At 38.6% G+C, this 14,272-nt stretch overlaps 1 protein-coding gene across 1 annotated transcript in view; it reads left to right on the top strand.

Moving 5' to 3' along the window:
• Window positions 1-3,854: 3,854 nt before the first annotated feature.
• Window positions 3,855-14,272, top strand: part of mast2 (microtubule associated serine/threonine kinase 2) — a 61,530-nt gene continuing 51,112 nt past the window's right edge. The window contains exons 1-2 of the mRNA XM_048601942.1: window positions 3,855-4,057; window positions 10,237-10,338. Coding sequence (XP_048457899.1) covers window positions 3,860-4,057; window positions 10,237-10,338 — 300 coding nt within the window. The 5' untranslated portion in view covers window positions 3,855-3,859. The remainder of the gene's footprint in view (window positions 4,058-10,236; window positions 10,339-14,272) is intronic.

The raw sequence follows: 14,272 nt of genomic DNA, 5'->3' as shown, positions 1-14,272 counted from the left end.
TGCACATGGACACCGAGATCTTTCTGCTCATCCACACTACCAAGAATCTTACCATTAGCCCAGTACTCTGTATTCCTGTTACTCCTTCCAAAGTGAATCACCTCACACTTTTCCGCATTAAACTCCATTTGCCACCTCTCAGCCCAGCTCTGCAGCTTATCTATGTCCCTCTGTAACCTGCAACATCCTTCCGCACTGTCCACAATTCACCGACTTTGGTGTCATCCGCAAATTTACTAACCCATCCTTCTACGCCCTCATCCAGGTCATTTATAAAAATGACAAACAGCAGTGGCCCCAAAACAGATCCTTGATGTACACCACTAGTAACTGAACTCCAGGATGAACATTTCCCATCAACCACCACCCTCTGTCTTCTTACAGCTAGCCAATTTCTGATCCAAACCGCTAAAACCCTCAATCCCATGCCTCCGTATTTTCTGCAATAGCCTACCATTGGGAACCTTATCAAACGCTTTACTGAAATCCAAATACACCACATCAACCGCTTTACCCTCATCCACCTGTTTGGTCACCTTCTCGAAGAACTCAATAAGGTTTGTGAGGCACGACCTACCCTTCACAAAACCGTGTTGACTATCCCTAATCAAATTATTCCTTTCTAGATGATTATAAATCCTATCTCTTATAATCCTTTCCAACACTTTACCCACAACCGAAGTAAGGCTCACTGGTCTATAATTACCAGGGTTGTCTCTACTCCCCTTCTTGAACAAGGGGACAACATTTGCTAGTCTCCAGTCTTCTGGCACTATTCCTGAAGACAATGACGACATAAAGATCAAAGCCAAAGGCTCTGCAATCTCCTCTCTAGCTTTCCAGAGAATCCTAGGATAAATCCCATCCAGCCCAGGGGACTTATCTATTTTCACACCTTCCAGAATTGCTAACACCTCCTCCTTATGAACCTCAATCCCGTCTAGTCTAATAGACTGTATCTCAGTATTCTCCTCGACTACATTGTCTTTTTCCTGTGTGAATACTGACGAAAAATATTCATTTAGCACCTCTCCTATCTCTTCGGACTCCACGCACAACTTCCCACTACTGTCCTTGACCGGCCCCAATCTTACTCTAGTCATTCTTTTATTCCTGACATACCTATAGAAAGCTTTAGGGTTTTCCTTGATCCTACCTGCTAAAGACTTCTCATGTCCCCTCCTGGCTCTTCTTAGCTCTCTCTTTAGGTCCTTCCTGGCTAACTTGGTTGGTCTTTGAATTATGTGCCTCCTTTTCTTGATCCAGGCACAATTTTGTCTTCTATCTATTCAGGTGAAAGAACTGATATTGCTCGAACTGACATGGAGAGTTCTGTATTTCTCTCTCCCTCTTCTGTCAGATTTAGTACTACATTTTACTGAGTCATACCTGTCACTGTGTTGTTTCTTGTAAAGATTAGCTGTTTACAACTACTACTTTGATCACACTAAAGCTTGTGAATGTTGTAGATATAATATTAGAGTTGCTTGATCTTTATTAAAAAGGAGAGTTAGCAATTGTCTCAATGCAGCTACAACAATTCCTCCTCTTGTTCACTTGCCAAAGGTGTAATATCTTCTGTGAATCTTTCTTCACACTGTTCTTCTGAGAATGCACTTCTTAACTCTTCTAAAGAGCAGTTGTCCTTTTTAACTCATTTTTTTGCCTCCAACTAAAGACCAACAAAAACTAACTTAGGTTTATATGTGCATTTCACAGAGTAAAACATCTGAAGTACTTAACAAGAGTGAAATCAATAAAAAGATTTTTAACATTGAGCATTGGAAGATTTTAAGGATCATCCTAAAAGAAGGGAGACAAGAAAGGTTGAGGGAATTCCAGAGCTCAGAGCTGAGACAGCTGAAAGTAGTGACCATTGTGGAGTGATTAAGATCAAATGTGCACAAGGCCAGTAGTAGATAAATAGAGATCATGAAAACTTGTAGAGAAATGGGTAGGGGGTGAAACCAAGGGTTTTGGAAAAACTGCTGAGGATGTTAGAGCTGACGTATTGTCAATCTGGGAATAGGGATGGTCAGCTAGCTCAGGACTGAAGGAGCAGCAGAGTTTTGGGTGAGCGCATGTTTATATATGGTGGAAAATGGGAGTCTCTCCGGGGGAATTTTGGGGTGGTTGAGTCTTAAAGTCTAAAATGAAGTTTTGGATGAGTGTTTTATCGGAATATGAACTGATGCAGAATCGGAATTGAGTAATACTGCAATGGTGGAAATAGGTAGTCTTGGATGAAGATTAAGATATGTGGTTGGAAACCCACTTTGGGGGCAAACTCAATGCCAAGGTTGTGAATGGTCTTGATCAGTTTATGATAATTGCCAGGAATGTAAATAGCCATCTGGGAATGGATACTGGGCCATTATTCAGTTGAAGAAAATTTCTGCACATCCAATATTGCATGTTGAACAAGCTGTGTCAAATTGGAGACAGTGGAATGGGGCCCAATTGATGGATAGTGATTATCAGTCTGCAACACTTGCACTTAATGGAATACAGATGAGAAGCCTCCAAGGAAGAATGATTATGGTGGGAGACAGTTGTATATCTAATAAGGATTAGGGCATTAAAGGTGGTGAGCAGGGTATGGTTTCAAAGTCAATCTCAGTCAATTTGGTCAAGCAGTTTTTTTCCACTGTGTTATTCTGTACAATCATCAACATTTATGCCTACAAGACTTTAGTTTGTATTAAGATCTCTAATCATGATGGTTTATTTCCCATTTTCCTCAAAATGGATGCTTTTGTATGAAACAATCCCATGTCCTTTTCATTGCTTACATAATCCTAGTCAACCTTTCAATGTATTTTGAAATATAGAAATAGAAGTGTACAAGTCACAAAAAAAACAACCATTGCAATCCATACAGCTACTTCCAGTTAGTGGACAATAGCTTATTCTGTGGTACTTGTTTTCCCACATTCTGCTAACCTTTTTCCAAATTCATTTTCAAGAATGTCATGGCCGTCATTAGGTACCTTGAAAAAGTGAGGCTGGATCTTCTAGTTGATGAAACAGTTGCCACAATCAACTTAATTTCTTTGTGCCCATTCAGTCCTTGAGAAAGATAAACCCTTTTAGTTAATCATCTGTTACCTGTTTTGGTGTTTGTTTCAGTTGCAGATGAGCAATAAATACACTTTTGCCAACATCTTCCCCAACTTGAGATGGAATTGATGCTGCTATAGCCAGGTCTTCTTTGAACTTTATATTCTTCCTTTCTCTTTGGCCGAAAACACTATTCAACACGCTCCTTTTCTTCCTATGTCCCCCACAGTCCTAAAATTGTGATGCCGCACTTAATTCATCTCACTGTTTCCTGGTACTTCAGGACTATGAAAGCTCTTGGCCTTATTCCCAATGTATTTTTTAATATGGTTGGCTATATAAAAATTTTCAGAAGCAGATCAACACTCCCATAAATTATAACTTGCATCTTTATTTGACTGTACAAATATTCTCGAGATGAGCATTCAGTTTTTGTCACAGTTACCATGTCCCTGATCTTTCCTTCTATCTGCAACTTTTAACCTTCTAAAGGCTGATTTGCTGCATATGTTCTTCTCAACCTTAACATCAACAGCCAAATGAAAATGCTGTTCAATTTTCTGCCTTTCTTTCAAAGCAAACAATAATTGTAAAATGCTTCATGATGTCCTGACATGGGTGGAAAGCGTTTTGTAACTACTAGTTCTTTTTTTATGGATCTGAAAAATGTCTCATAAGACAATACATGGCAATGGTTCCTCTTAAGCAAGACTTTCATTTTATTTAAAAATTAGCAGAGAATGCTAGAAATATCAGATAAATTATATGAATCAATTTCAATTAATAGGCCACGGCTCAAATGGAAGAGAACCTCCAGGAATTCATTACATCCAGTGCACCTGAAAATGTGCTGCCTCTCGCAGATGGCGTTCTCAGCTTTATCCACCATCAAGTTATTGAATTGGGTAGGGACTGCCTGGCAAAATCCCGAGATGGGCTCATTACTTCCAGATACTTTTTTGAGCTGCAAGAGAACCTCGAGAAGCTACTGCAAGATGTAAGTCTTTTTTTTGTTTTAATTTACTGATATGACCACGTTATAACTTTAACAAGGCTGAAATGAGCTCATAAGATGGATACAGAACTGGCAGACCATAGAAGACAGTAGTGATGGAAAGATGTTTTTCTGATTGAAGGTCTGTGTCCACTAGTGTTCCGCAAGGATCAGTGCTGGGACCTCCATTGCTTGTAATATAAATGACTCGGTGGAGAATGTAGGTGGCCTGGCTAGTAAGTTTGCGAATGATACAAAGAATGGGAAAGCTGTAGATAATGAGGAGGATTGCCAGAGGATTGAGCAAGATTTTGATTAGCTGGAGACTTGGGCTGAGAAATGGCAAATGGAATTTAAACTGGCCACATGTGAAGTGCTACATTTTGGAAGGTCCCATGCAGGAGGGAAGGATACAGTACATGACAGAGCCCTTAGAACCATTAAGATACAGAGGGATCTAGGTATACAGGTCCACAATTCCCTAAGAGCGGCAGCATAAGTGGATAAGGTGGTCAAGAAGGCATATGACATGCTTGCCTTCACCGGTCTGGGCACAGAATATAAAAATTGTCAAGTCATGTTGCAGCTGACAAGAACTTCAGTTGGGTCACATTTGGAATATTGTGTACAGTTCCGGTTACCATACTACCAGAAGGAAGTGGAAGCTTTGGAGAGGGTACAGAAATGGTTTACCAGGAGGTTGCCAGGTTTGGAGGGTATTAGCTATGAAGAGAGATTGGACAAACTTGGTTTGTTTTCACTTGGATGTCGGAGGCTGCGGGGGCCAACCTGATAGAAGTTTACAAAATTAAGAGAAGCATGGATAGAATAGATAATTGGAGTCTTTTTCCTGGGGTAGAAATGTCAATTAATAAGGAACATAGGGTTTACATAGGCTTAAGTTAAATGGCTTAGGGTGGGTGGATTCAATAGCAATGTTTAAAAGGCATCTTGACAGATACATGAATAGGCAGGGAACAGAGGGATAAAGGAGCATGTAGAGGCAAAAGGTCTTTAGTTTTGAAAGGCATTATGTGTTGACGTAGGCTTGGTGGGCTGAAGTGTGCTGTTGTGCTGTTTTGTTCATTTTTCTTTGTTATATGTTAATATCAAGTCACATTAAAACTTTTCCTCAATCACCAAGAACTAAATATTATTCGAGTCAAACTACAAAGCACTCCTGCAAATGTAAATAAATAGAAAGAAACATAAAATGCTGGGAATCTGAAAGAAGAATACATTATTCCTAACCAAAATTTTCCATTGGCTTTTCCCTTTGTAGATGCTATGTAATTTCTAGAAATCTTTGTTCTTGCTGCAGATGCAAGCTAATTTTGAAATTTCAACTTTGTAAATAAAATGCTAATTTCACACTGCCTAGTTTTTGCTGAAAATTGGAAATGACCACTTTGCATGCTCCCATCCCTCATGCCAATGTTGCATACAGTGGTGGAGGCCAACTTGCATTTAGACAAATGTTACTGTTGCTTGTGTGCAAGCCATTTCGGTAAGGCAGTAACTAAAGTCGCGATCAACAAATCTGTAACAATTGTGCTGATTATGGGAGACAGCTAATGACATTTAATACAGTGCATCAGAAGACAAAAAGAACAATATGCAGTTCTTTCAATAACTATGTATGTATTAACATTATCTGTATTCTGCATGTGATCTCTAAAAGTGATAGTTACTGTGGGTGCTGGTTGATCTAGCCTTCATGAACTGTGATTTGAGCTATGAATTAATACTCAGGTTCCGGAATGAAATGCAAATTCACCATTCAAGATGTTAAACCAGTAAGACAAGGGCAGCACTAAATTTTGACAATTTATGCTTATCAAAAGCCAATATCTTCAACAGTGTACAGCACAATTTGACATATGTTCATTTTGGCGATCTGTTGTCTTCAATTCTATAAACAGCAGTAGGATCTACTTTCACGGTTAAGCTGCTGTCTCCAACTGAAATGACCTGAGTATAAAACTAGCGTATTTCTCAACTGTAATCTTGCTTTAAATCTCCTTGGATTGCTACTAGAATTGCTTTGACGTAATGAGTTTCTCTGCAAATCTTACCTTTGAATTGGTAATCATATTTAACTTCTAGTCTTCCTTGTAATAGTTTCTGTCCAAAGCTTTTACTAGGCAATTTAAAGTTTGGAGTACAAAATTATGACGTAGTAAAAGTGTTACAGTTACCTATGATTTGATATTATAATGAAAGCTTGAAAGTTTGAAACTTACATGAAATAAATCTCAAAGAAATTAGCTAAACCAAACAATCATTGTTTTTCAACCAGAATCCAAAATACACCTGGGAACAATATCAATGGGCTGAAGCAGTTTATACTGAATAAGTGTCCAGAGGCTGATGTAATGCTCTGCGATAGCCCTTTAACACAAGAAGACCATGGTATTATTGTTTGCATCGAAGTATCGAGTCTAACTGTATCAAAGATGTTGCTGTACAGTTTGATAGATGTTGAATCATATGATTATGATTTCTAACAGTATGCATCTACTGGACACTAGATGTGTGTTACAGTGTATAATGTCACTGATTGTATTATGTATTATTTCACAGGGCAAAAGGTTATCTTGCAATATACCCTAATTTTTACCTGCATGTATTATACAATAGATAAGAGATAGAGAATATGAAACTGTGAAGATTTTTCAGAGTTTGTGGTCTGGTCAGCAACACCCTGGATTTATATAGTGGCTTTACCATATTAGAATATCAGTGCTTCTCAGGAGCATTATCAGACAAAAAGTCAGGGACTTACAAGAGCCCAGAATTGGAGGAAGGCAGGGTCCTCTGGGGAATTTAGGACTGGACAAGATAATAGAGCGAGGAAGAGTGGAGATCACAGGAATGTTTGAACACTGCAAGGAGTATTTTAAAAACAGGACATTGTTGGATAGCAGTTGGTGGAGGTCATTGTGAGATGACAAAATGGAACTTGGTGTGAATTAGGATATGCACAGCACAGTGTAGATGAGATTAAATTTATGGAGAACGAAAAATAGGAGGCCACCTGTGTGAGCATTAAAAGAGTGAAGTTTAGTTTAACAAAAAGTTGAATTGGGATTTCAGCAGCATGTGGGCTGAGATAGTGGCAACCCTGGCAGTGTTCCAGAGCTGGACGTAAGTGATATGGATCAGAGTGTCAGCTCTGGTGTGAATAGAACACTGACATTGAGAATGGGCTGTTTCAGCCTAAGGTGACTAATAAAATTTGTGGTTAGGAGGGCTTAAGACAATAGTCTTCCCACTGTTTAATTGGAAGAAATTTTTGACTTATCCAGGACTGGATGTCAATAGGCAAACTGACAGCGGGTGAGATAGAACTGGGTGTCATCAGTATATATTTGGAATCTGATATGTTTTTGGTTGATGCTTCTGTTAGGCAGCACGCAGGTGAGAAATAAACAAGGTCAAGAGTAGACCCTTGGGGCACTTCAGACATAATTATACCTTGGTAGGAAGAGAACCTTCTTCTAAACATCAGTGCCCAGCTTTTCATACACTGAGTACATAATTAGAGTCTAAGTCATGCATTAAAGATATAATTTCATTATTTACATCTCTAATGATGCTTTTCAGGTTAAGAGAAAATACAGAGACCCTATTACATGTCAAGAATCTCAGCAAATCCACCCTTTACAGTCAAAAACGAGTGTTAAGGGCTTAGATGGGGAGGAATTTGTTATGTGTGTACAAGAAAACTTTCTTATTCAATATGTGGATGTACCTTCTAGAGAAGGAGCAATATTTGACCTTTTTGGAAATAAAGCAGGGCAAGTGGCTGAGGTGTTGGTGGAGGAGCACTTTGGGGCAAGTGATCATAATTCTGTTAGTTATAAGTAGTTATGGAAAAAGATAGAGCTGATCAAAAAGTTAAGTTCTAAATTGGGGTAGGACCAATTTTGACAGTATTAGACAAAAACTTTCAAAAGTTGATTGGGGAGGCTGTTTGCAGGTAAAAGGATGGTTGGGAACTGGGGGGATCTTTAAAGATGAGATAAGGAGAGTTCAGAGACAGTATGTTACTGTTAATGCAAAAAGCAAGGTTGGTATGTGTATGGAATGCTGGATGACTAGAGAAATTGAGGCTTTGTTCAAGAAATAGGAAGAGGCATGTGTCAGGTATAGACAACTGGGATCAAGGGAATCCCTAGAAGAATATAAGGGCAGTAGGAGTATAGTTAAGAGGGAAATCGGGAGGGCAAAAAGGGGACATGAGATAGCTTTGGCAAATAGGGTTAAGGAAAATCCAAAGAGATTCTACAAATATATTAAGGGCAAAAGGGTAACTAGGGAGAGAATAGGGCCCCTTAAAGATCAGCAAGGTCTTCTCTATGTGTGGAGCTGGTTAGTAACTTTGCAGATCACATCAAAATAGATGGTGTAATGGACAATGAAGATTATCCCGGAGTACAACAGGACCTTGATAAGATGCGCCAATAGGCTGAGGAGTGGCAGATGGAGTTTAATTTAGATAAATGTGAGGTGTTACATTTTGGTAAGGCAAACCAGGGCAGGATTTGTACAATAAATGGTAGGGCCTTGGGGAGTGTTGCCAAACAAAGAGAGCTAGCAGTACAGGTGCGTAGCTCCTTGAAAGTGGATTCACAGTTAGACAGGGTGGTGAAAAAGGCATTTGGCACACGTATATTTGTTGGTCAGAACAGGGAGTTGGGGGGTCATGCTGCAGGTCTATGGACATTGGTGAGGCCACTTTTAGAATACTGCATACAATTCTGGTCTCCCTTCTACAGGAAAGATGTTGTTAAACTTGAAAGGGTGCAGAAGAGATTTGCAATTGATGTTGCTGGGACTGGAGGGTTTGAGCTATTGGAAAAGGTTGAATTGGCTGGAGTTTTATTCCCTGGAGTGTCAGAGGCTGAGGGGTGACCTTACAGTGGTTACATGATTATAAAATCATGAGGATCATGGATAGGGTGAATAGCGAAGGTATTTTTTCTAAGGTGGGGGAGTCCAAAAATAGGGGGCATCAATTTAAGGTGAAGGGGAAAGATTTAGAACAGTACAGGACCTGAGTGATAACTTTTTCACAGAGAGGCTGGTGCATGTATGGAATGAGCTGCCAGAGGAAGTGGTGGAAACGGGTACAATTACAACATTCAAAAGACACCTGGATGGGTATATAAATAGGAAGGGTTTAGAGGGATATGGGCCAAATGCTGGCAAATGGCACTAGGTCGTATTCGGATGTTTGGTCGGTGCAGACAATTTGGAATGAAGGGTCTGTTTCCAAGTCGTATGACTCTGACACTATAAATTCAGAAACAAGATTTGCTTTTGAATTAATTTAGTCATCATTTTGAATAGCATTCCTTATTAATACTTTGTTGGTGTTTAATTTTGCTGCTGTGATTTATCAGATATCCTGGTATGGAAAAAAACTAAATATTAATTTGAAAGTGAAAAATACATATAGATTTTAATAGCCAGCAAGAGTAAAAAGTGGAAGTTTTATTGAACTATTAAAAGAAAACAAAGCAGAACCTTCTTTTCAAAGATAAAAGATGTGTTTTGTGCTTTTCCCACCTTTGAAACACATTATTATTGCTTTCGATCTGCCTGTTTTAAGTCTGTTTAAGATGGAACACAATAAGGACCTGGAGGGGAGGGGGAATGGTGGGTCATTTTAATTTCGTGCTCCAGTGATCACTGGTCGTGACGGATGGTCTTTCAGACAGAGTATGACTTAACTTGGTAAATTGTTCTGCTGATTATGTCATTGGGATTCACTGTGTATAGGAATGACATAGGCATTCCTCAGACAAGCATGACATCAACTTCAGATGCTAATGATTCTGTGCTGCTTAATATGCAGACTTGAATGAGGTTTTGATATGTAATCCAGCATGTTTCAATAGGGACTTAGTCAGTGTCAAAACAACATGTCCAGATTGTCTTTTCAGCAAGATAATATCTTGCTGCGAACTTTTGAGATTCAGAGATTTGCACGGTTTTTGACCAACACAGTGTTACCAGTTGAGTCCCATTGTTCTTTCTCACTAAAGGTTTTATTTTGAGACAGACTGCATTGTATGGTGTGTGTATGAATAGCAAAGTTTATTGTTACAGTGTTAAGATTTGTGCTAGCTTAGTACATCTTTTGTTGAAATGTTAATGTGACTTTTATTTTACAGGCTCATGAACGGTCAGAGAGTTCGGAGGTAACATTTGTGACCCAACTGGTAAAGAAGCTGATGATCATTATTGCACGGCCAGCGCGACTGCTTGAATGTCTGGTGAGAGTGACCTCTCATGTACTTATTACTTGAATGTCCATCAATAGAATATTAATGCCAATTGAAGCAGCAAGGTTAATGAGTGTTCAAGGTCAACCAGATCACTACAGTCAAAAACAGAAATTAGTGGAAAAAATCAGCAGGCCTGGCACCATCTGTGAGGTGAAATCAGAGTTAATGTTTCAGGTGCAATGACCCTTTCTCAGATCATTATAATCTTTGTTCTATATTTTTGTGTTTAAATTTTGTCTTGTGAAATAGTACAGGCAGAAAAGGTTGGTTTAAAGTTAATGTAACCGTCCTCTAAACGTGTGATTAGGTGATATTTGAATGCAGATTGCTTTAATATAGTATGAAATGTACCAGGCTTCCAACTTGCTAAGCTTTCCTTAGCAGCTCTTGAATCAAATCTGCATTTGTTATAAATGAGTGTGTCACAGAACACTGCAGCAATATATGTTACATTGATCTGCCCCAAAGAAGCAATTCTTACTGTCTTGCAAATATATTTGCAGATATGAGTGAGCACATGAATTCAAAATGAATGTGTTATATTCGGCTAGTGGTGTTTGAGGTTTTTGGTAGTGGGGCTTTCAAATGAGTAAAGTTTAAAAAGAAGAATGACATTATTAACAGAAGGAATATCAAAGATGTAAGTGCTCCATCTATCAGTGCTTCACCAGTGAGCCCAAAATTAAAATTTTGGTCGAGTATTTGATCATGCATCAGCCTAAATGTTTGTATCAGATAAATGATTGTCATTCTTAGATAATTAATGGCCAAGTACATTAATCAGCTTACATTGGTAGCTTGTTAATTTGATTGCTCAATTGGCTGTGCTTTGTATTTTTTTGTTCATTAAAAAGAGCAGAAGTGTGACCACTCGAAGTAATTGTTAGCTTGTAATTTACTGGCTGTAAAGGAATGAATGCGTGGAGATATGTAAATTATCTTTTAAAAAATTTTATTCCAAAACATTTCAAAAGCACAAATAATCTTTGGAAATTATTGAGTTTCTACATTAAACCTTTTAATTTATTTAAGAGTACACTTTACCAACTACTGCTTAAAAATTAAGATGGATGCAGATTTTAAAAGGTTAGATAGACCAGTCATTGAAAGCGTTAAACAGATTACTTGATCAGAAAAGAACTATAGTGAAAGCAGGAATAGAGTACTGAGTTGGAAGATCAGCCATGATCATCTTGAATAGTGGAGCAGGTTCAGAGGGCAAATGGCCTACTGCTGTTTCTATTTGACTATATATCTACGAAAGACCAGAGAGATTAATCATGTATTTTTTTAAACTGCAATCTCCTTTTAATGATATTGAACCACTTATTTGAATAAATATGCTTTACTGTTCATGGGCTGCAGTAATATTTTTGAAAGCCTTTTTGAATCAATGATATTTCATAATTTATTGAGGATTTTTGGGCATTCTGTCCATATTCCTGCTTAAAAGAAACAAATTATAATGGTTGTACAAAAACAGAAGTTGCTGGAAAAGCTCAGCAGCTCTGGCAGCATCTGTGAAGAAACAAATCAGAGTTAACGTTTGGGGTCTGGTGACCCTTCCTCAGAACCCTTCCTCTGATTTTTTTCTTCACAGATGCTGCCAAACCTGCTGAGATTTTCCAGCAACTTCTGTTTTTGTTCCTGATTTACAGCATCTGTAGTTCTTTATCATTTTTTATATAATGGTTGTACCTTGTGGATGGTGGACAGTTTAAGTCAGGAGGTGAGTTAATTCTTGCAGAATTCCCAGTCACTGATTTGCTGTAGTAGATTTCTGGTCCAGTTAAGTTTCTTGTCAGTGGTACTCTCCAAATGTTTATGTTGGGGTTTCAGCTATGGCAGTGCCATTGAATGCAAAGGATGCAAGGTTAGATTCTCTTTTGTTGGAAATGGTCATTGCCTGACACTTGCATGGCACAAATGTCGATTGCTACTTACTAGTCGAAGCCTAAATGTTGACCAAGTCTTGCTGCATATAGGCATGTATCTGAAAAGTTGGATTTGATATTGAACACAGTTGTCAACAAACATTTCCACTTTTGACTTTTCAATGGAAGAAGGTGTTTGACTTTGTTTTCTCACTTCTGTCTGCTTTAGTTCACTCCAGTTATTAAATCTGGGAAAATAATTCTACCTTGGTGTGTCTCTTTTCAGATGCAAAAAAATTACCACTTTTTGCAGCCAATAGAATCAAAAAGTATTGGTTTCACCAAAGGTTAATGTTTATGTTTTGAAGTTTGCCATCAAGGATTGCGTCTATTCCAACGTTCCATTGCCATGTTTTGTATCTGGATGTCTAGACTATATTTAAACTAACAGGACTTCTTCATCATGACACAACTCACCATAAAATATTTGTGTTTTCACTAGCACCTCAAGCACAGGTTGGGCATTGTACCTAGTCGCATCAATGCAGATTGAGGTGTTCAACTATAACCAGTTACATCTCGGCATCTTCGTTCTAGCCAGTAATACTCTGACTTGATGATCTTCTGTTACCATGAATTCTTACTAAATGTATTCCAGCAGCTATCTGCAGATTCAATATGATGGAAAGATCTTCTGCAGGCAATTTGCCATTTTTCACTTATTCAGATGCCATACCAATCTTAGGTCAGTGCTGTGTACTATGTTTACCAGCTGTGTAATACAGGTCACTTTGAACGGCTATGTTCCCTTACAGCATGCTCAACAACAGATCACTGTAGAAAGGAACACTTCCATGCAAGAAGCCTCAGGACCGCAGGCCCCTCGGAAATGTCTGCAACTTTGAGTTAGAGTTGAACTTCAGACCGTTCCAGTGTCCTTTCATGGATAGTAGTTACCCAGTCAATATTTTTAGAAAGATCCTCATATAACTCCTGGATAACGACATAACTGGTGCCCAATGATTTTCACTGACTCCTTTGACCTCCCGATTATATTCCCCCTCATTAGCCCTCCTGACTCAACTGTCCCTGCAACCCAACTTGATGACCTGCCACGGCCCAGCTATTCTCCAAACTGACACAGCCTGACTATCCCCCAACCTGATATGACAAACTCCCACTACCTGACTAAGCTTCTGACCAGAATTGACTTTGTCTCATCACCTGACGAAGGGGCTACGCTCCAAAACCTTGTGATTTCAAATAAACTTGTTGGACTATAACCTGGTGTCGTGTGACTTCAGACTGCCTGGTTCTGTATGAGGGATGTTGGAAAGATAGTGGCAAGCTTCAGACAGCTAAGAGAAGTGTTACCCAAAATGAAATAGATTGTCATCGTTTATATTTGATTTGTTCGTTGGAACTATAGATTTCTGTAAATGATGTTCAGCTGCTATTGTGTGCTGCAAGATTTTCTCTGAAGTTGTATCACATGATGGGACAGGGAAACTTTGAATGAGACAGAAATCAGCTATTGTCATGATCACGTGATTGACGTAAGGGAAATATCTTACTCAGAAACTGTACTTCTTATGATTCTTTCTCACTATTTAATGATGGATGTCAATTATGCAATGATATGCGATCAATTCTGAAGAAAAACCATTTTAGAGTCAAAGCATTCATTCTGATTTTATGTCCATAGAAGCTGCTAGACTTGAGGTTTTCTAGCACTTTGTTTTTATTTAATATGGTTTAAATTTCTCCATTATGATGATGATGACATTTCTTGCACGGGTGTCCGAACACAGATGATGAATTTTAGAAGGCCTTATACTGAACACAATGGTTTGTCAAAAATTCGTTTGAACAGTCCTGTTTATTGTAGAAAGTACTTATCATAAATTCTTACTTAAAAAGCCCTGCTGAACCTATACAGGGAATTGACAAGATAAGAGTAATATCCGAAACGTTGACTGCTCCTTTCCTCAAGATGCTGCCTGGCTTGGTGTGTTTTTCCAGCTTCCTGTTTGCCTACCTTGGATTCC

Source organism: Rhincodon typus, chromosome 10 (assembly GCF_021869965.1).
Source record: "Rhincodon typus isolate 14 chromosome 10, sRhiTyp1.1, whole genome shotgun sequence".
Taxonomy (NCBI): Eukaryota; Metazoa; Chordata; class Chondrichthyes; order Orectolobiformes; family Rhincodontidae; genus Rhincodon; species Rhincodon typus.
Note: the sequence above shows the minus strand (reverse complement) of the source record. Positions and strands in the feature narration are given on the sequence as shown.